General features: G+C 39.4%; 1 protein-coding gene across 1 annotated transcript in view; it reads left to right on the top strand.

The window, feature by feature from the left end:
* Positions 1 to 21,554: 21,554 nt before the first annotated feature.
* The window catches only part of LOC109961017 (stromal cell-derived factor 1), a 6,206-nt gene continuing 3,705 nt past the window's right edge, over positions 21,555 to 24,055 (top strand). The window contains 2 exon segments of the mRNA XM_074527636.1: positions 21,555 to 21,697; positions 22,913 to 23,040. Of these exon segments, the coding sequence (XP_074383737.1) occupies positions 21,631 to 21,697; positions 22,913 to 23,040 (195 nt within the window). The 5' untranslated portion in view covers positions 21,555 to 21,630.

Raw genomic sequence — 24,055 nt, forward strand, 5'->3', positions numbered from 1 at the left:
TCAGCTGGTTTAAAGTTCCACCCTTGTATATCCAGGTGAAAGTGCTCACCTTAGAGTCAACAACACATTTGTCATTGGAGCTGGTTAAAAATTATCTGTGAAGAATTCATGTAAAACTAAGTCACACATACACACATGCACATATTCAGAATTTGCAGTAATTTATATGCAACCTTCAACTGCAGAGTGACCTTGTTTCCTAATCAAAAAATGTCTCGTCTCGTCCTTATTGTTTTCTTCTGTGTAATTTCACCTTGCTGTGTGGATTGACTTGATTCAGGGTAATCAAACCACCAGAAAGATGTTTTACTTTTTCAAAGGCCACAGCCATACATGAAGCTTCCAGTCTGCGACACTGAGTGACCACTGACAAAATAAGCTGCAGGCATGGCTTGCATCAATAAACAAAAACCATTCTTTACACTCTGAGAAATATTAAACAAGTTCCACTTAGTGTGCAGTTTAATGCACCACTGACTCTGCACGTTGTGACTAGTGCAACAATATGGGATAAACTGCTACAAGAACTGACAGACATGCTTTGATAAAAGTACATGTGTAACTGCAAGCCCATAGGAGAGGTAAGCTTGCTCAGGCACAGCAGAGGTCTGTTGGAATGAGCAATCAGAGTTATAGTGTAAGCACACACACACACACACACACACACACACACATACCCACCCCTGGTAGAGGTCAAAGTAAGCTACATAAATCCCCTTAATTCTCAACAAAGACACGTTTGTGTTTTTTGCACTGGTTTCAGCTTAGCATTCAGGTCATTTGTGCCATTTATAGGACAGTAGGCCTAGTGTGCTGTGAGTGTGCATGAGCAATGCAGCAAACACTATTGATACTAGATGTCATGACAAATTGCAGTGCATTTAGTACTGAATGGGATGGCACAGAGCTGACTGTTAATACTATGAATACCTAGAAAGGTATATGTATGGACATATTTTGGGTTGTCAGGCTGGTGTATACTATCCTTTAGCATGAGTTTATCTTTTATCTGGCTTTTGCATTAATCAGGAAGCCCCCCCACAAGACATTTTAACCAGTTACCTCCTAGAAAAGAGCTGCACAGCATCAAGATTAAAACTGAAAGCTGCACGCATGATGGTTTATTTTGCTCTTATTAGCTATTTGATCACTTAATGACTGGTAAATGGACTACTTTTATATATTCCTTTATTATATTACACTGTGCATTTTATTCAGCCACATATTCATGCTTACACACCAATGTGAACAGAGGTAGGCCTACAATCCAAGGCACTGAATTAGGAGCAATTGAATTAGGAGCAGTGTCCTTCTCAAGGAAACCCTGATATGTGGACAAGCAGAGCCAGGAAATGAACCTCAGACCATGTGGTTAATGGAGAACTTGTTCTATCACAGAAGCCATGATTACATTGTAGCATACATTCACTATAACACACTACAAAAATGCCAGGACCACCCACTTTATGTGATTTCACTGACAAAAAGAGAAAAGCTTTCTGAAGCATAATTAATCACATGCATTACAACATTGCACATGAACTGCGTATGGATGAGCTAGGAATGTGTAGTGTGCATGTTATCTGAGCCTTACCACCATGGCCATAGTGGGCTATGTGTTTGTGTTTATTTGACATGACGGGCCTTCATGATAACAGGAAAAATAGTCTTATAACAACACAATTTATGGTAGTAAGTCCCTGTGTTTTGTGACGAGATCATTTCTGACATTTACTGCACGTTGTGAACTTTACAGCAAACATCAGGATTTGCCAGAGGGTGAGTAGTTTATGTAATTGTGCCTGATTGCCATCTAGAGAGACTGTAAATCTAATGTTACAATATAAATAAAGCCTCGTGCTTTCATTTGATCTGTATAGCTATACAGATGTGTCCATGCCTCCTTTCGGCACTCAGCTTCATTCTGCCTAAACAGATGATCCTTCTCCCTCTTCTCAAACTTCAAGTGGCCTGCTCACACTTACTCTGACCCTGTAACCATCCCTACTTTATGCCTCCTCACCTTCCTCATCATCATAGCCCACCCCTCTACTGTGCTCATGAACATGGGACTAAGGATTAGCCTCTCTCTCTCTCTCTCTCTCTCTCCCTGAACTCTCCCTCCGTTCCTCCCCTTCCAGCCTTTCAGTTCAGCGTGGGCGTCTGGTGCCTGTCAGAACCAGTGAAAACAGCTGTAATTATAATTGCACCAGCAGCTTTATGACCCTGCTCCATTGCTTTGCTCAGACAATCTTCCTATAATCACCTCCTGCAGGCTGTTTTATCTAAAGCCTGGGGGACAGCTGTGAAAGATCCCAGAAAGAGTCAAGTAATTTAAACAGAATGCATTAATATTTCTTAAAACATGCAACTATAAACTTTACTGTGCACACTATGATTATTACATCTCATGTGTAGTGTTTAGCACCAAGTTTCTTGCCATAACGGAGCTTAATTGCTGCATTTAGAAATGCAGAGAGCCACCTAGTGGTTCAGATGTGTGGGACTGTTGAAACCCTAAAGTGACTTCATGGTTATAATCCATCTGACTGCTGATCTGAATTAGATGTTTGCATTTTGATGCTACAAGATGATATGTGTTTCAGTGTTCACATTTTTTGCATTGAAGTCTCCAGAGTCTACACAGAAGCAATTTAGTGCATGATTGAGGCATACAGTGAAAGCAAAAGAAACAATTTAATTTATTAGCAAATAGAGAGGTTTACTGGATGTGTGAGGAGAGGGCTGTGTCTAACCAGTTCTCCATGTCTGAAACTGACTGGTCCTTGGAGCAACATTAGGATTTATTTGGAATCATCTTTGTGTCTGCCTGATGAGTATAAGCCCATTCACTCTGTCCTTAGTTTTGTTTTGGGCTCCACTATAGCCAGAGACTAACATCTGTTTTTGTACCTGCCAAATGTTCAGCTATGTTCATCAATAAGGTGCTGACTTTTTCTGTCTGCTGGTGAAAAGCGAGTCTCTACAAAAACAACCTAGAGCTGAAAGATGCTACAGTAAAATACAATGTAGAGCTGAAAAGTCATGTTATCAATGTCTCTTGGTTCTTTGTGACAAGTGGCCCCTTTCACCTGCGTGTATAGTCAAATGATTGATTGTTAATAAAAGATTATAGCTGCTATAAACACTGCAAATGTATTGAGTGTTCCTCAGACTTCATGTGTAGGTACACTGAAAAGAGGGTTAACTGCAGCATGTATATTTTGATCAGTAGAGTGTGACTTGCCTTTAAGTTGAGAGAGATCCAGTTCACACAAAATGCAAATGAGCTGGCTGAAGATAACATGGAAGTGTCCGGTTGGCATCCATCAGCCAGATTCTCACATACTGTACATATAGACGTACTGTTGCATTAGTCTTTGGCTTATCAATCATGAATTTGAGGCCAGCTTCGCTAATCCATAGTCAAATAATTTTCCACAGCTTCTCTTCCAAGGCTAATGTCACATCTTCTGACGTCTGTTTTAGGTTTTGATCTGAGCAGAGCTGCGCCTGGAAGCTTACATCCTCTGCAATAAGACAATGTGATTCTGATCTGCTGTGTGTTTCGAGCACATACCACTGAGGTCACCAACTGGTTTTGTGGTGATTGTGTTGGCAGATTAGTCTCTGCCCTTTCATTTAAAATGACAGCATATTATGAAGAGCCAAACCAGTTTCCTCATTTCCATCATCCTTTGGATCATAACCAGTCTCCTCTTTGCCAAAAAGCTTTTTAGCCTGCTGTCTTTCATCTGTCCTCCTTGTCTTCTCACCAGCTCACAGACAGGCCTAATTATCAGAACAATCATAACTCTTGATTCTGACAAATGCCATCAGATGAGCTGTCCCACTTGAGTGATGAATTTCTTTTTGGCCAATAAGGAATACAGTATAAAATGAAAGGACGGTTCCTCTTCAGTGTTTGTACAAACAGACATGTGCACACACAATTAGATAATGAACAGAAGAAGAACCTGCAAACAATCAGAGTTTGGCCTTGGTACCGAGGGGTTAAAATTTCTCTGTTTTTTTCTTTTTTGTATGAAGCAACATATCTGTCCCGTGAGTACTTCTTCTGTGGTTAGAGTGCAAAGTCCTTAAAGATGGAGTTCTTGCCCTGTAGCTGAGAGGCTGCAACACAAACCCAGGCTCCACTGTTCCCTCTAGACTGATGGCAGCCTCCCATATGGCTTGGTTGGCTTTGCTAAACATGCCTTCTTCAGCTATTCAAATCTGACAGAAGGAAGTGGATCTAAAATGATTTAAAATATGAATAAAAGATTCAAAACCCACAGTATTCTTCAAAACATTTTGCTGTGTAACATCATCTCCCTCCTGATAGTATCTGAGATGGTGAAGTATTTCATTGTAAACAGACAAGTGTTTCATAAAAATAGCTCCTTTCTGTTAATGACATCCAAACCTTAGTCATAAAAATCTGCTTTTCATTGTTTTTTGTTGCTGTTCCAGCTCAGGAGTAGAAGAAAAACGTTCAATGTACTGTAGCCTGACTGTAAATATTTCCTGAGGAGGTTTCCAGAGATATGTCTGTTTTTAGAATGCAGATGCTTCAGAAGAGAAAAAAGCCAACCATCTTGAGTGTAATAAACTTTAAGAGCATAACAGTGGACATGCAAGGTGTGTCAGATAAGGTTTTGAGAGGTGGATCCATATGCATGGCACAGAAGTCAGAAAGGTAAGTTTAAAGATTTGTATACAAGAACACTGCGATGGACACAAGTGAAACAGATCAGCTGGTGTATAGATCACCCAGCAGAAGAGGCTCAAACCTACAGCACCTGCTGTTCCCAGGCAGTCTCCTGTCCAGGTATTGATCAATCCCAGCCCTGCTTAACTTATGAAAACACACATGCCCTGAGCAGTGGGGCCATGGGCAGCAGGGGAAAAGAAGGACACAGGAGACAGACGACCACAGTGGAGCGATAGGTAAGATGGTGTTTATGGCAGACAATGGCGGGCCATCTGACAGTGTCCTTGGAGGAGTACCAGTGGTTTCAGGTGAAGTGGAAGAGAGTACAGGTAGCAGAAAGCACTTGGAAGACATGGTGAGAGCAGTCCAGAAAACAAAAACCACAGGGGAGTAAACCAAGGGAGGCCTTATAATACAGTATTTACAGTATGTAAGCTTGTCTATACTCTGTGTAAGTGTGTCAAGGCCACATACCGAGAATTAATTTAACAGATAAAGTACAGCTCCTGTTTAACTGATCATTATGGATATCAATCATGGATGGACACATGTCTGGAAGAGATTGGCCTCTGTCAACACAATTCCTAATGTTGTGGCTGACTTTAACAACTACCAGCACTGTCTAATTGAATAATTTAGTTCAAGATCCAGGTTAAGAGAGTGGAATCATGTCTTATTATATGCCACATTATAAACTCCATGTCATTAGTCATGCCTACTGCCCTCATAGTGAGTTTCAAAAGAGGAGTCAATCCTTTACATATGGCTGTGCTTTATGAGTGTGTGTGGTGGTCAGGGTGAGGGCCATCCTACAGCCCAGTTAAATGTTTCCATGCAGCTGAGTTGTGATAATCACAGCTGGTTGCAAAATTGTACCAGTGAGAGTAGTTCTCGATCAAGGACAGCCTGCCTGGATGATTGCTCCAACTGATAGCCTGCAACTTCCCGTGCACATGCTTCATACATATGTGGAAAGGGATGCATTTATGCTCAGGTGTGTAGATGTTGGGGGAAGAAGTTGAGCCTTGGCTTGGAAGAATGTAATTAATGGCCAGGGTGCCAAATTAGTGTTTTTGTTCAATTTGTGAAGCAGCAAGAGTAGAGTCAACTATCATAATGAGACAGATTTGTTAACTTTATTATTAGAACTGTTAAAAAAACTAAATTAAATAAACATTTAGTGGCCAATAAGCTGCTGCTGCTCCCTCATGGTATTCTCAATATTGACCAATATTTTAATTCCCAAAATATGAAACTAGGGATAGGGTGCGAAGCTCAGTCACCCGTGAGGAGCTCGGAGTTGAGCGGAACCAGTTGAGGTGGCTCGGGTACCTGTTTAGGATGCCCCCTGGACGCCTCCCTGGGGAGGTATTCCGGGCATGTCCCCTCAGGAGAAGGCCTCGGGGCAGACCCAGGACACATTGGAGAGACTATGTCTCCGACTGGCCTGGGAACGCCTTGGGGTTCCTCCTGAGCAGCTACAGGAGGTGTGTGGGGAGAGGGAAGTCTGGGAGTCTCTGCTTGGACTACTGCCCCCGCGACCCGGTTTTGGATAAAGCGGACGAAGATGGATGGATGGATGAACATGAAGCTAAATTACTTCCTAAGAAAAGTAATTATCTTATGTCATGGTTCTTATGTTATAAGAACAGCCAGATTTAATAATTGAAATTTGGAAACAGTTTGTTCTGGCATCCACAAACCTGCCTAAAGAGAAGCAAGCAAAAGTTTTCTTTGGTAAGAATATGTATGATTGACTTTACAATATGGTAATAATGACTACAGCACATCCTGAGTGTGAGTATATTTGTGTGAACACCTGTCACATATATAAATCATATCAGACACGAGGACACACAGGGAGAATGTTCTTTAATGACTCCGTCTCCATTGATGGATGTGCTAACAAGCTTTGAGCGACAACAGATGGACTGGACATAACGTAGCTTTTTAAAGCCACAGACCAAATAAAATGCTGAAATGTTTAATATATTTCATTTATTTTGATGAGCTGAAACTATGTCAAATAGAAAAGGAAAGGAAAAGAAAAGCAGCCCTTTGAGTAACCACTGCCAGAGTGATGTGTTTTGCTTCAAATGTGTTTCCCGTCTCCTGTCACTCCCACCTTATGTTTCACTGCTCCTCTCTGAACCTGTGACCCCGTTTGACCACACAGAAGAGCTCCATCAGCAGGGTCATGGCCACATTTGAACCCTCTCTGCTGCTCTGGCTACAGTGTTGTAAGACATGCATGAAAGTGCAAGGATGTCCTTAACACTTAGTGGTCTCCTTGTGACCCTAACATCATGGGTCATCCTCACTCAGGTTGTTCCTATGGCAACAAGAGTTCATGAATGGGGGCAATGATTTAATCAGTCAGATGGTTCAAATATTGAACAGTCTGATGTAAAAGCGCATTACTGAGAGAATGTGGTACGACCAAATCGAACACAGAAAAGTGGAAAAGGAAATGATCAATTTCAGTGATTGGTAAAAGGTTGACAGTGAGGTCAGTGGGATTTCATAAAGTCGAGTGCTTGCAAAGTGTGAAAAAGCAAAGCTCTTATTTCTAGGTTTTTTGGAGAAGTGCTGACTATGAGATGCGAGATCCCAAGAGTCCCTTTTCAGCAGGGGTCATTTGTCTAAATGGAAAAAGTCAGCACAGTAATAAGTCATGCATGAAATATACGTTTATACTTAACAAACCTCAGCAACAAAACACAAGAGTTAAAATGTCCTTCGTGAAAATGGCTGCATAAATATGAAGGAACATGATTCTGTTGCAGTAATAACATTAATTAGAATTGTTTCAGTTTATCTGTAGTAATTGAAACTTTGTAAGTGTTACTCACTGGGGTGGTGGCCGTTACCAGAAACAAAGATGGTTTCAACGGGAAAGAAAATAAATCTATGATTATTTGTTCTGCTATAATATGAACCAGTAGGATAACTCATGCCCCCAGAATCTTAAGTGCTATAATGTCAGGTTCTAATTAGAGCAGCTCTGGTTTTCATACAGACAGTTTTGTTTTCTCTTTTAAAGTGTTGGTGTCTTTGCAGATTTCATCAACTCTGGAATCCACCTGCATTAAAAAGAAACTCTTCATTCCCAGAAATCAAAAGGTAGTGTTCAAGTAGCATGACTATGGCTTCATAGCTTTTCTGCTGAGGGTGGTGTGTGACTCCCACACATGTGCTTCAATATACATCAGTCTGACTAAAAGCCAAGCGCTGTAAACAGGTCTAAAGGTCAACAGGTAAAAAAGCCTAACATTCTACATAAAGCCAGTGTTTCAGCTGCTGCCAGAGGTAAGAAGTGATGTGAGGCCCCTCTAGAGTAATAATGATGCAATAACATAATAACACTGGTAGAGATCATTTTACTTGGATACTTTAGGTGCATCTTGTTGCTAAGGCGCTTTAACTTAAGAAAAAATGTTGCAGGACTTAACTTGTAATTCAATATTTTTTATAGTGTATTATTGCTATTTTACTCAAATAAATGATTTAAATACTTCAGCCACTGCTACATTCAGCTACTTGTCACAATATGAACAAAAGGAGAGCTGGTGGTTTATCACTTTACCTGAATAAACCAAATCAAATCACAGATTTGTATCATATAACCTATCCCTTCAATCTAAACACCAGAGTTTGGTTTCCAACTACACTCTGAGGAAAATGTGTTGATTAGCTGTTTCAGTGATGTCTAACACTACACCTTGTCCAAATTTCACGGTTGCTTTCTTTGATGGAGGTCACACTTGATGATATATCTTCCCACTTGTGACCTGTTCAACTGTGGCCTCTTGTGACTGCGCACAATCGGTGAATGAGCGATTCAAACATGATGTGGAATTACTGCAGCAGGTTTGTGCAAACAGTCATAAGCCTTTACATCTTGACTCAGTGCTGACTCTTCTATATTTGGAGTAATATCTTACATGCCATATCTGATACAAGTAGAACTACAATACTACACGTCATCATAACATGTAATAGTAACATTATATAATAGTACAAACATTTAATCCTACAGAAAAACAAACGACAGGTTTCACTCATTTCATAGTGACATACTTCCAACATCTATACACATGTACACAACCAGCAGACACAGCTAAGGCCACACACACCAATATGCACCAGGCCTGTGCTAACTGATGCAGAGGTCATGATTTCTGTTATAAAAACATACAGGTCACTGGTATATACATCACATTTGTGAGGAAAATATTAAAAGGATCTGAGGGTTTCACAAAGTTAATGTTTCTGATCTATTTTTTTCAACTCCGAACAAGAAAAACACCTTTGTGTTATCTTCATCATAACATAAACAAAAGCTACACATTTAGAAAATGGTTACAGGCTTGTTGTGTACGTCACCATCATAGACAGTGGTTTCCTTTGTTACTGGTATTAAATGTTTGCATTTTCTGCAGAGCAAGTAAAAAAATGAGTTATAGCTATAATATGTTTTTGGAAAAATACAGTAGATGTTTGTCTTCTCTTGACTATACGTCATAGTTCACATACTAACTGCAGCTGGCATGAGGGTAACTGGTGTTTTGGAAAGTGACTTTTGACTGATACATTAAGTTGACCACAAGTCATCAGATAGTGAACTCTAATAAAATCACTTATTTAATCTCAAATCTGGCCCCGGTTTATTTATATATGGAGCAACTGTTTGCACTCATATTGTCTTTATAAAACCACATGCATGATTATGACTAGCACTCATGCTTGACGAAGCCCAAATACACTTAGAGGCAAACGATTCTCTTTTAGGTGAAATAGTGCAGATTTGTTTCACACACTGAGTCTGTGTTTGTGATGTTTCCCCGAGGAGCCCATGAAACAAGCCTGACCAGTCTAAACAAATGCCAGACAGATAAACCTGCGGTGAACCATCTCTCACTCAAACACACACACACACCCCAACACACACACAAATGCTGACACAGTGTACACATATACAGTGTATGAACACAGAACTATAATGAATAGATACATGCGATAAGGAGTCTGTAATCATCTGCGCTGTCTGGTTGATAATAGAATAAATCGAAGCAGGAATCATGACTTTCAAAATAAATTAAAGAGAATAAAAATGCTAATTTCTAGCTTCATCTATTAAAACCCTACAGTATTATATTTGTATTTACAACATTTCATTGATTCCCAGCTCAGTATATATTCTGCTTCATGACAGTGGATGCAAATAAATAATACTGAATAACTAAAAATGAATAAAAGTGATAAAGCTACTGTAATATTCAGTGCTTTTAGAAGAAGAAGAGAAAATATGTAGCTCTCTATATAAACTATTTATAGTTGCTTATTTTAGTTGACCACATTTCATGTATTAATTACCAGAAATGCTGCATCCCAAGGATTATCAAGACACAAGTGTTTGCTGTAAACTAACACTGGCAGTACATAGTTACACTCCTATGTTTCTTTAAGGAAACTCATCATAAATCATGCATTAAGGGAGTGAGCTTTGGGAAAGCCCATTTAACCACCATCCAGCCTTAAGCTGTGGTCGTGAGGCCGGAGTGTGATCCCAGTAGCCCCAGCCTGCTGCACATGTGTGAAAGCTACATTTGGTAGTTCTCGTCCAAAAGGGCATGTTGGATTATTGCTGGAAAAAATGGCCTTGGGCTGTCTTTACAAGTCATAACTACTTGAATGGAGTGCTTACCAGTGTGTTGTCTGGGGCAGCAGGAAACCCACTTAATCCACCAGGATCAGTCCATTAAGCCCCAGACAGATTAAATTAAAGGAAAAAATAATTACCTCTACAAAAATAACATAACACAGCAAAAAGGCAATACTATCCCAAAAAGGTTAACCACTCACAGCTTGACATGTGGGCAAATATTTAAACATGAGAGAGCAAACTGGAATTCAATAACCCACTTTTCATCCCACTCTTCTTCTTGAAAGCTGTACTGTAGGGTCCCGCATGGTGATTGTGATTTCACAGTTGAAAACATAAAGCAAGTCTCCTCAACAGAAAGCAAATGTTACTCTCTGTGCTTGTTAAGTGTTGAAAATATCTTCCTCAACCCGAACTGAAGCAGAATGTTAATGGGTTTCAAATTAACATTGTTGTAGTTGTCCAAATACTTCCACACAGTCCTGACCAGCTGTGCAAATATTAAAGATTTACCCACAGGGACTATAACTTTCTTTGGCAGACACCAGCAGACAAACTAACAGAGATGAAGATAAAACCTTAGAACTAAAATATGCAGATGGGACGCCTCATATATCAGGACAATAGCAAGTATGGAACCATCAGAGAGGGAGCTGTAATATTTCTTTCAGAGATAATGTTCACCTTTACTTCCAATCAGAATAAAAGTTCTTATTTGTTTTGTAATGACATGAGAAATAATTAGATGTGGTAATGAAACTTTTAATGTATATTTTAAACATTTTTAATGTAAAAATGTCAGACTCGATGGGAACACAGAGGGTGTCTCTGCAATGCAAAACCAGTTCCTTTTATCTCCTTTCAATCTTCTGTAGCTACTGTACGTGTGACAGAATGAAAGCCGCTCTGTCCCCCGCTTCCTCTGCACTTTCCCGCCTGTTATCAGGCTTTATAACATTTCAGATAGTGCCTTGAAGCTCAGGTCCTTCCCAGAAGCCCCCTGTTGGCCTTAAAGTCTGGTCAGGCAGGCTGACAGCAGGCAACCAGAACAGGATCACCTGGTGGTGCCCTGCGCAGGCCTGGGAGCTAGACATCTCTTATCAAAATCACAGTACAACACAGAGCTGTTATAACCTCACCTGATAAGAGTGATTCAGAATGAAGAGAGGAAGCAAAGGGGTATAAAAAGGAGTTAAAGGGAACCATAAAATGTAGAAGGGAAGAGCTGCATCAAAGAGGGAGATTAACACAAAGGGTTTTATCTGGGTACTCAATCCTAACCCATAATTTTGTTGACAATACAAGTTCAGGCATTTGACAAATCCTGTGTCACTGCAGCTTCCCCGTTTCACAAACAATTACTACTCAGCCTGGTTAAATATGGTGCACTATGTGGAGGCCTGCTGGGATTGTCAAGGAGGTCTGGAAAAGCAGGCTGTTTTAATGTGTGTATGTTCACCCCAGGGTTCCTTGTAGTAAAACCCTCACAATCATCTCTGGCTCACATTGTTACAGCCCAGTTAAAATAATGTGAAACCCTATTAGAACAACATCCATGTATGTTATATTGTGTTCCTGTAAATTCAGAAAATATGCTGCTCTCTAGTAAGATGGTGAGGTGGAGAGTTTGCAAAGGTTTGCTACACTGATTGGTCTCTGTACTTTTATTCTCCTGGTTCTCTTTAATGGGGTTCAGGTGAAAGCCACAGTAGTAAATAGGTACCACAAAGGCACACAGACAGGCATAGAATTCCACTCAAAGCCAGCTCAGACTTCTTCGGCCAGCCGACATCTGAACAACAGATTATCGCAGCTTCTTGACCGTTGAATGGTCTTGATTTCCTGCTAATAGCATCCATACATTTGTAAAGTAGGGAAGTGAAAGATGCGGTTGCCAAAGAAGAAAAGAGAAGACCTCATTTCACATTCACCTCCTAAAACCTCACTGCACGTACAGCTAGCAGAGACAAAGCTGCTTTTGTCTGGGGAGTCTGAGGTTAACAAAGGGCTTGTTAGGGTCCAGCGGCAAGGCCATTGGGAGCCTCCATGCATTCTCACAATATACAAATACTTACACTGAAATGTTTTCGTCAGCTGTCTAAACAGTGGTAAAAATAGATCTCATTAAAATTTTGTTATAATGTGTTAAGGTTTTGTGGGCACACTAGACTTTTCAGATTCTTTCTTAAACAAATGCCAAATGCACATGAAAAATGCTTGTGTCTTCTTTTTCCTTTTTCTTTTAGTTTATTTGCAGGAAGGCTGGAGCATTTTCACTAACAAATAGTAAAGACCACAGCGAAATGGACTGGATGTTGTGACAAACAGGAAAACGTATTTAATTCTGCCTGGGAAAAGCTCAGCTCTCTCTTTTTATGTCTAAAATACTTCTTGAGTAAATAGTACCTGGATCTCAAGGCTAACAATAACTTGCCAACATCGCACTGAATCTTATATTCAAACAGTTGTCAAATGGCAGTAGTAAAAATATAAAATACATCAGTGGAAATAACTCTTCACAGTGAGACCCTGAAGCAAAAGAAAGCTGGGATCTTGTTTTAGCAGCACAGGCCAAAATGGCAAGCAAAGTTATCTACACTGACAAGGTCTAAAGCTTATGTTAATTTTAACCTCAACTTCAAGAAACAGTTCTAAATTTGATTAGAATAAAACAGACTTTCTTTTATTTTCATATTCACATCGCACATTGTCGTGACAGAAAATATAAAACACACAGACCTGACCGCACACAAAGTTTATGTGCTATTTTGCAAATGACAGTTTTATCAAAATGCAATGAACACAGGCATCCGCGGTTCTGTGTGGTCAAAAGGATGCTGGAGAACAGTGTTGAGAAGATGAATGAGGAGAGGAGTAACCTGTGAATAAGCTGTTAAACCTTATAAACCTACTGGTCCTCTTTCCAACCCTTGTGAAAAATAGCCCCTCACTGTAGTTTGGAAAAGAGCGCAGAACACACTGGAGCCTTTGGAACTGGGCCGCTGTGGGTTTGGAAAGTCACAAGCAGAAATTTTCATCTGTCATTTTTGTTCTCTGAAGCAGAAAGTTGGTCAGGCTAAGTGATCAGACCACATGTGGAGAAAGTTGAAAAGATCACTTGTAGTGGTTCATGTGGCTACTTCAAAGACCTCCCATAATTGGACTGCACATACTGATTTGATGTGAATATAAGATGACCCCTCCTCTTTCTAACACAGATTTTTGGACAAAGACCAGCTTAGCAGTTTTAAGGCTAGAAACATACCACAGTGCAACACCCCCTGCAGGAACAGGTGTAAGACTGGTACACTCTCAGTTCAAAAATAATATTTGTCTGTTGCCCATCCTCCACTTATTCAAACCTATTTCCAGAAAGAATATCATCTTATATTTGGGCCAGTGCATACACACTGTATGTGCAGTACATATCCAACCATGTGTTTATGGTGGACTGTAAAATGATGCAGCTAATATCACTGTCTTATTTCTAACTTTACTAATATGCTAACATCAGCATGTTAACACAGTGACAACGCTAAAATCCTAATGTTAGCAATGTCTTTTTTTTACTGTGCAAGTATGGTAACACTGCACTACAGCAACACAGAGGATCACCTAAAATGATGAACAAATGTTTGTACAAGATTTACCAGCAATTATTTAAAAGTTAAAATATTTCAGCTTAGGCCCAAGTGGGGAACTGACAGAGATCAACATTGCCAATGACAGAACCATGCAACTAGAAAGGCAAAAGACAACGTAGTACAAGCTAAATGTTTCTGTGCAGAGAAGCTCATGATTGAGCGTTGAAAATAAAGACTTCTCCTATATGCAGCTTTGCCTCATTGATGAAGATACCAACAGTTTTTATAGCAAGTGAAACCCCGGTGAAGATCATATTATTTTATTACATATTTTACTTTAGTAAAGGGCATGAATCCCTCAGTGGAAATACCATTAAGATCAGAAGCTGGTGCTGAATTATGGTAACTTCAGTTTGAAGGGGGGATGTGCAGAGGCTGAATTCAGAGCAGGACAACGTCTGGCTCACCCTATAGTGCAGTACTTCCCAGAAAGAGTCAGCTCTCTCTCCGCTACACCTCCACGCTGTGGTGAGTTAATGAGGAACAGTGCTCGGTTACAGTCACTAATCAAAAGCAGCTCTGGAAACAGACCTTTAGCTGGTTGCTCATTTCTCTCTTTCACCTCTTCTTATTTTGCCTTTCCTCTACATCATCTGTACCTCTCCTCTCCTCTCTTCCTAGCTCTCATTGACTCTGACTTCCTGTTTTCTGCACCTTCTGCCAGTCTTTTTCTTTGTGTCCTGTGTTTGTTTGTCATCCTCAGAGATCATTGCTGACATATGTGTATTGCTGATAGCGAGCCTACATAAGGCTTTGAGGATCATACAGCCCATTAAGAATAACAGAGGCAAATAACTCCAGGAAAACCAACCACCATGTCACAAACGTAGCACACACGTGCTGAGAGTTACCAGCAAACAGCTGTAAGTCCACTATTCTACACATTCTACAAATACAGTATGTCTCTCAAATCCATTTGAAAAAAGTTTTACATTCTGTACATCCAAGTCTATACTTGTGCATGCAAATGGATCTGTAGACATAATCCTGTTCATGTTCATTTATACCTTCATGAAAAATCACCCTTGGCTTCCCAAAAGGGAAATTACTTCAAAGTAGCCATGCAAGATGAATAGCATGTAACAATATCTTCAATTTGTCCAGAGGACAAGATACTATGTCTTCGCTTCTCTGCTGGTGCTGTTACTTCATTCTGATTAATAGGACTTTGATTGCAGCTTCAGACCTTTGCCTGAGTGCACAGAGCTGCATGGCCTCCTACTATTATAGCATCGTAAGTTACAAAGGCTGTATATAAAAGTGACAACCATGTTAAGCTGTTTTGTCATACTGATTGACAGCTGTAGCTTTAACTCTCTCTTTAAATCTCCTTTAAGTGTTTTATGTAGTGACCCGGGCATGGAAAAGCAGTAAAGAGACAGCAGCTGTGGTGTTATGGCTCAGCAGATGAGCGGGAACAGAAAAACCTGGGGTTCCCTAAAGGGAAAAGAGGAAAGATGTGGCTAAATTTTGGGAAAGTACTTTCTTTAAAATCAGGCCATTGTTTCATAATAATTGATCAGTGAAGTTAGCAAATTCATTCATCAGAGAACAGATAATGATTGCTTCAGGTTAAGTTTTTTCTGTAATTATGTTCAGTCTGGACAATTTACAGGTTTGTTTAGATTTTGAGCTCACATGAGCAGAAATATAGGTTTTCCTTTTACATCTAAAATCATGTTTTTCAGTCTTATAATTAGCTTTTTTTTGTTTCTGATATGATTTCCAAAATGTAAATACATGTCTCTGAGAACCTGAGGATGAGGGTAGCTGTACATGGTAAATGCTGCTAAATTTAAGCAGCTCACTATTTTAATTGCCTTCATTAATTATTACTATTATCAGTAATAATATACTGAATATTTAGTGCTGGTCCAGTCTGTCAGAAGTAGGATCTCAGGTGGTCTTTTTAGCGGTGGTCAGAGAACTCATACCTTATGGGTTCACTTTCATGTGTGAAGCTATTAGTATGATAATGCAATTATACTGTTATCAGGTGAATAAAACCAATTACTACAGCTCTAGGCTGCAACTCTTTGATACTGTGATTATTAGAACTGGCAATGAAAGACACTTTTTATCTCCAAAATGAATCAAAGTATGCTGAATAAATGGTATGGCTTTTAAACTAAACTAAAAAAACAACAACAATGCTATTGTACATGGTGATTTATGTCCAAATGACACTTCCTCACCTGTGTCAGCACCTTTCACAGCACCCATAAACATTGCATGACCACATACCAGTCTGACGACAAGCAGGGTAACTATAGGACCCGAGACTTGTGCTTTTTAACACATGAGAATGAATTAATAATGAAATATTAACAGCCTCTGTGTGCCTGCTAATATGGAGTTGTGGCTTGTTATCACACAAATGGATCAAATAGACAAAAACATTCAATGTGTGAGGACGCTTCAACTAATATATGAGCCAAAGAGGCTGCAAGAAATAAAAAAGAGGGATAACTAGAGAAAGGCACTGTATGTCAGTGCCTTTGTCAATGATTAAAACATGTGGTTGGGGCTAAAGCATGAGGCATATTGTTTGTGTTGTGGTTTTCAGTTTCAGCGATAAAATAAACTGCAGGACATTTTGGTTGTGAGAAAAAGTGTGTTTGCATATGTGTATCTGTCCTTGGATTTAGTATGTGTTTATGTACAGTTGTAACACAGTAACAACCACATGTGCAAATGTGTCTATATATACAAGTTCACGGTTCACTGCTTCCAGCTTATGCAGAATTGAACCAAACCAATATGCTTTTCAGATCAGACAAAGTCCAGGACAGTTTCTGCAAAGGAACGCTTCAGTCTTCATCTTATCTTTAGTAAATGTTGTGAGAATGAATCACAGAGCTTAATGACCCATTGAAAATCCCACTCAAGAGGTTTCGGGAAAGAATCAACATGATTCAACATGATAGCATTCCTTCGATTTGCTCTAAAAACGGCATGACAACAGTGCTGATTCAGCAGTATTACCATAAACCTTAATGTGTCTGTGGGCTATTTCTCTGCTCCTCCTGGACAGCATCTCAGAGACAGCTGAGGGGTTTTTGTTCCCGTGGCTGGACAACACCAGGTGCCAAGGTCTGTGCAGCCACCACTGACCTTTCCAGTCAGCTCCACACAGCTGTGACTCATATCGCCCTTTCTGGCATAAACTCACAGCTGAACCCATAAAAACTAGCACAAGTGACATTTGCTTTAATCTAACCTCACAGTTTAATGTAAACTGACTGAATTGTTTGGGAGAACTTGAAAAAACATCCTCTGTATTTCATGGATTATCAGATTGGAGCTCACTCTGCTGTTTGTGGCCAATATGACAGCTCAGCATCTTGCATGCAGAAACAATACTATGTTTCTGGGTGTAGCAAGTACAAGAAACAGAATGTTGATTCATACACAGTGTCCTGAAAATGTAAAAGGTACAGCATTTATGCAATGATAGTTTTGTGATGCAAGATGAATTTAATGTGGTTAAAACCAACACATAGAAAACAGAACAAAACTTTGACACTGGTTACATCTTAATTAAAATAAGAAAAGAGAGAGAATTAGCAAAGGCAGCGAGGGAGATTTGGAGATGGTAACAGCTATAAAAAAAAGAACAAAGCAATGAAAATAGGCAATAGGGAAATTGTAGCACGTTATTTGACCTGGAAGTTTCATTAGAAGAGATAAAATGAGGCAGGGAATATTTTCTTCAAGCTGCTGTGGTTGATGAATCTTGAAACCTACCAGTGATTAAGAAGTTATTGTCCAATGTGTTGTTTCTCTTTGGATTCGACATCTATGGCTAAAGACATTGTAGACAAGTCATTGAGGTGGTCCATATGGTGCTGTGAAGGCGCAGGGCTCGTGATTCTCTGGAGGATGTAGACGAAGCCAGACAAAGGCTCAGCCAGAAGGCCCTTAGACTCACACAGCCTCAAAGGAGCAGTGGCAGATTTCCCACTGGGGCCAGTTGCCTGTATATTCTCAAACCAAAGTCTGATGTGGAAGCTGGCAACTCCACTATAATATGTGCAACCAACCATACTCTTGCCCTCCCTCTGGGTCACGCGGTCTCTCTTGAAAGGTGAATAGTAGTTGAGGAATGTTTAACAATCTATTGGCATGTGACAGATTCATGCTTTTTCTAACCCATGGACATCATGCAGATTCATTTAGAATGGGGCACTAATGTTATTGAACAGCATGATGTAATGTGAGCTTTTGAAGTATTTACACAGGAAGGCATTAAAACAGCTCTGTAAAGCAGTTTTTATGATGAGACAGCTTGAGCTGTATAGATTTGAAATTCTGAGTTTATATTGCCTATCTGAACCTGTCTCAGAGTATAATATTTGGACCAGGAGGTGAGAGATTTAAACTGTGTGTGAGAAATGTACAGAATTATGTTTTGTTACTAAAAACTAATTTCTTAAACAATTTTGAGTTACAACCCTATTTTTCTTTCCCCCCATTGTACGTACTGTTTTCACTTTATTGGCAGTATTACATGTGTTGCCAATAAATTGCAGAAATTGAAAAAAAAAAGTTGAAATTGAAAGAGAAACAGTAAAATGTAGAACTGTTCAAAGTTGGCAGTTGTATTCCTCAAGGTTTTCAAAGCTTTAAAAATGCTTGATTACACCTGCTGTGCTTTCAGAGCTTCAGAGAAAAACCTGAGGTGATTTACACTTGAAGTCAAACAAGCATCTACCATGCTCTTTGAGATTTCTGTAAGAAATGACTCATATAGAGAACAGGAGTTGGACCCCTGGAGTGAGACCTCCTAGCACAGACAGATGGGCTACAGAAATACACCACCCCTCAAATCTACAGTATGGGACAGGTGTGAGTAATACCTAACAGGTACTGTAGCATTTTGCCTGCTCAGTGGGTTTGTGCAATGCGAGTCCAGCTCATAACTGCCACTATCTGACCCTAGAACACATTCAAATGTAAGTGTCCTCACTTTCTTTCACTTTCATTTTTACTGAGAAAAAAAAACTGTGCTGATTCTGGGAAAATACACATTACAAACTTATTTATCAAGAATGAAACAATTGAGCAAGAAGATGTTCTGCCAAATCTTCTTATGCAACCACACTATTAAAGCCTATTAGCCTCAGTGGAAGAAACTAAATCTCACTGACTGTGGCAGAAATGTTGAAACACTTTAATGTACTCTGACTCCTCTCCCATGACATGTCAGAGAATGGCCTTCAGTTGCATGTGCATTCATGTGTGGCCATACATTATGAGGACCAGTTTGAGTTTTACAGCACAGATGTGAGAACATTAATTAATGTCTCACACACTTTCAAAGGGCTTTATAAAGGTTAAGACTTCGTCTTAACATTCAGGTTACAATTAGACTTAGGTTCAGATTGGGGTTAGGCATTTAGTTATGATGGTTAAGGTTGGGGAAAGACAATACCAAACGGATTATGCCAATAAGTGTCTTCACAAAGATAGCGGTACCAACGTGTATGCACATGCATGTTGAAGGCAAATGACTTCCATTTGCATTTCTTCTTGCACAAACTCTACTGCACTCATTTGTTTTTGTGCAGGCTCACACAGGTTTGGGAAGGAACAGAAAAGTGAGTGTGAAATGAGTATTGTAATGACATGTCAGGCATCATGTGTGAGAGCGAGCAAGTTGATGAGCTGCTGCGATCAGCACACTTTGATCTGAAACTCTCTGAAGTTATCATTCACTCCAAGCTGAGAGAACCTTACTCAAACACCTTGGTTTTCATACTATGCTCCTTACCCTATGTCCTTTTCCTCCTCAGTCTGTTTCACATGCACAGACACACACTTGAGGTTAGCTTTTGTGGCCTGTGAGAGAAGTCAATATGTATTCTTTCAGCTGTCAGCTGATTCTCTGTGCATCTCCTCCTGTCTGGTTTCCATGGCATCATCTATAAGTTCCAAAACATGGAGTGTCTGCACTGAAGCATGAAGCAAAATGTCTCAGTCAAACAGATTTACACAAGTAGAGGTTGTGAGTCAACATCATAAAAATAATCAGTACCTTTTACTGTAATACTCTGTCAATGAGACAGATATTGTGCATGTAACTTACATAAAGGAGGATTTATATTTTACTTGTGACACTGGGTACATGGTGTAAATAACAAGCCAAAAACACTGTTATTTTCTTTGCGCTGCCCTTTCACTTCATCACTCATTTCCATGCTAAAGTGTACTGTCAGCAAGTGGTTTGCTTTCAAATAGCTGTGTGATGAGAGGATATTTCATCAATACATGTAAAAAAAATGAAAATACAAAATGAACCTCTACATTTTTATGGTGCTCTGTGATTCGGAAAGCAAACCACATCCTTTGTTGGATTTAAGAATATATTTATAATGTGGAACTGGATTGTAGCTTAAACAAGTGTGTAAACATATTAAAGCATTAAACCAAAATCAGTGTGAACAGTGCAAAAGGTAAGAATAAGTTATGTTTTCATCCCAGCTCTGTGGGACATGTACACACACACACACACACACACACACACACACACACACCAAAACAACACATTTGCTATTATATTACTCATAGAAATGCACATACATGTACAGAGGGGTCTTTTCTGTGGCAAATAAAAATCAAATGTCTGGAAACTGCACTTAACATCTGCATCCTGTTAAATACGCTAATAACACACCCAAACGCAACATCGAGGAGCTGTATGAAGGCGTTTGGATTCACTTAAACTGACAAGAATTTTATTCCTTTCCAAAATCATGCTGAGGTGTGTGTGTGTTCTTTGTTTCTAAATCCCTCTTGTCTATTATTGGAACCATTAATGTAACACAACACTTCATGCTCATGTGAGTCCTCTCCAGTTACACTTTAACTTTAAATTAATTTGAGCCAATATCCCGGAGAAGATAAACCGTGACTAAAAACAAACACATGCAGAAAAATGTCTCCTGTTTCTTTTCACAGCATCAGAAACAGCCACGAGGGGCAGAGCCACAGAGGAAGCGTATCCAGCTTTTGGCTAGTGGGCAAAATTTGTGTTTCTTATTTGAGAATTTAAACAAAAGCAAACAAAAAAAAATTAAAAAGTAAAAAGAAAGAACATTATTTTCTTATGATGTCTACCGGTCCTATTGAGAAATATTCCATTCCTGCAGCACAGAAGATGATGTTTTAAAATGTCAGGTTACCTGCACATCGAAAGGTCTGTGCGTGTGCTGATATTCTCTATTGAGCTCTGTGAGTATTGTGACTCAATTGCCCCTAAGATAACACCAACGAAACGGAAACCAAGAGCCTTTTCTTACAAAATAAAAGCAGACAAATCAGACTGCTAAATCAATCACGGACATAATGGCAAGAACATACGTTTTGAATGTTAATCCTGTTTTTGTGACTTTAATTTGATACATTATAGTACTTGATAAATATTTGTTTCAGCTAATCACGTTCGCTTTGTGGACTATTTTACTATCTAAGACCGGAAGTATTGTCTGTTTTCTTGTCTAGCTTGACACTGGTGCGTAATTTAAAGCTCCACCACGGACCCGTCTGTCACAGCTCCTCTGGACCTTAATCTGAGTAGGATCAAATCTCGGTGACATTAACGCAGAATGGATGTGAAGCTGCTGGTGGTCGTGGCTGCGCTCACGGTGGTGATATATATGCCATCATCACAAGGTATGAATCAGTTTCTTGCTCGCTGCATTTTGTTGGTTTAGGTTTACACGGTGCATGCGTAAAGTAGTCTACATAAGTGATTATTTGCAAGTTGCAAGAGGTTGTTCAATAATAATTTGCCAGGATGAACCATATCTCATGGAGGTTATTTTTTATAATTACAAAGATAAAAATAAACATATAAAACACGCACGCATAAGAAATGTTTAAATCATCATCTAATAGATGAGCTGATGTCTTTTAGTTGTCTTACCACATAAATAATCCAAATATACCCCTGAACAATTATTTGCCATGTTATGATCGTTTTACTCTCAATTTTAAAGTGACTTGGTATAGTCTCATTTTCAGTGACAAATCTATCCAAATAACTGGTGATTTAATTTTGCCAAATTCCTGTTACTGTATATACAATTAAAATTCAAATGCTGCCTGGATTAAATGAAAAACAAACGTTATGTGTATAAGGTTTTTTTCTGTCAAATATTAGGCCTGCACAAATGTTAGTTTAGCGATCTTGTTCTGGAGCAGGAATAAAGGCATTTTCCGCCGTGCGTAAAGCGCCAACAGGCTGCACATGTGGTTCGTGCTGTAATAAATTTCCTGTGGGATCGTGACCAACGTGTGTATTTGTCCTGCTTTTTGTTTTCATTTAATCACATGTAAACGAGGCAACTAGGAGAAAAAAAGCACAGCTATGGCATCAGTCACCTATGTGGAGAGTGTTGAGCCCTTTTTCATGATAATGTCTTGAGCTCAGGTGTAAAAGTAATTAGCATAGAGTTTAATCTATAGCGGCACTTCCCACCATATGTTTACCTGACCTCCAGTTTCCTGTAGGTTTGCTCCACTGGCAAAAAGAAAATATACTAGTTTGTTAGGGCTGCAGAATAATTCTAAACCACTTCAGCCAAACAAATAAGTACATTAAGTGTATTGTGCGTGAATGAAAATCTGCATATCAGACTGTACATTTGTTGTGGTTCTGCATGATTCAACTTGTTGATCTGTAAGATGTAATGCATATAAATGATTTGCTATAACATTCTATTTTAAACTCTTTTGATGGTTATAATACTTAATTCTACTTACAGTATTTAACAAAATATATATAGCAGAATCCCATTACCTTCATCTGCTCTGTTTTATTACACTTCTTCTCCCTGTAATATGTTTGCTGTAAATGTGATACTGATCTGTTTTTCTCTTTTTCAGCAAAGCCCATCAGTTTGGTGGAGAGATGCTACTGCCGCACGACAGTCAACAGGGTCCCACGGAGCTTTATCCGAGATCTCAAGTTCATCCACACACCTAACTGCCCCTTCCAAGTTGTGTGAGTATTATTTTAATGCTCTTTTCGGTGAGTGGCATCCACTCAAACACAGAAGAGAACATGTTTTCCATACTGGCCTAAAAGAACATCTGACATGTTTCCTCCGTGTTGAGACATTTCTCACCATCAATCTCTGAGAGGTGACAGGCCAGAGAAAAGAGTTGTGCATGCATGTGTACACACACACCCCTCTGTCACTCATCCTCACACACATCCACAGAAAGCAAAGCGCTTTTACCACAGGCCCACTGATGTGTCCACAGGAAGCGCTCTACTTGAATCCGAGTTAAAAGGAGCTGGGAATTGGATCCAGTTTTGCTGCAATAATTGTGGGTTTTCTAATAGCTTTTGTTTCTCATTTGGTCATCACACAGTGTTTCCTTCTCATATGCTTGCAACCTTTAGGTCTGATTTCATTTATTGTTACAATTTGTGTGGAATGGAATTTAGAGATCAAAGTGTTCGGCAACCTAAGAACAGTGTGGTTGGTTGCAATAAACAGGAAAACCTGAGGAGCAGTTAGATCCTGAGAGCAGGACATAGAATTGGCAGGTCTAACATATACATATACAGGAAACTGATTTTTAATTATTCAAACACATCACAAGCCCCAAAGAAGGCATGGCCTCCTACATAGAGACATATGATCCAGTGTTGACCCATTCTGTAAATAACCACAGGGTTATGCTGGATTCAGAGCATAGCTTGTAGTGACATGTTGAGGGACTGATTTCTCAACCATGTGCTCAAATATTACTGTACATTAATTAGGTATTTTGATCACAGATGAACTATTAAACTTAAGGGTTATGATCTTTGCAAGCTGCCTGAGGGTATATATTCTTAATGAATATCTGCAGCAGCATCACAAATAGCGGACTAAAGTGAGAAGTCATTATCAGATTTGTACACTCCTGTGAAAAACCTCGCTGACTGATAAGGTAGTGTTAATCCAGCCTGTTTGATAGCAATGTGTTAACCATGTCACTGAGTTTGCATAATTCACTCTTTCATCTTCAGTTGAA

Source organism: Monopterus albus, unplaced genomic scaffold (assembly GCF_001952655.1).
Source record: "Monopterus albus unplaced genomic scaffold, M_albus_1.0 scaffold52.1, whole genome shotgun sequence".
Classification (NCBI taxonomy): Eukaryota; Metazoa; Chordata; class Actinopteri; order Synbranchiformes; family Synbranchidae; genus Monopterus; species Monopterus albus.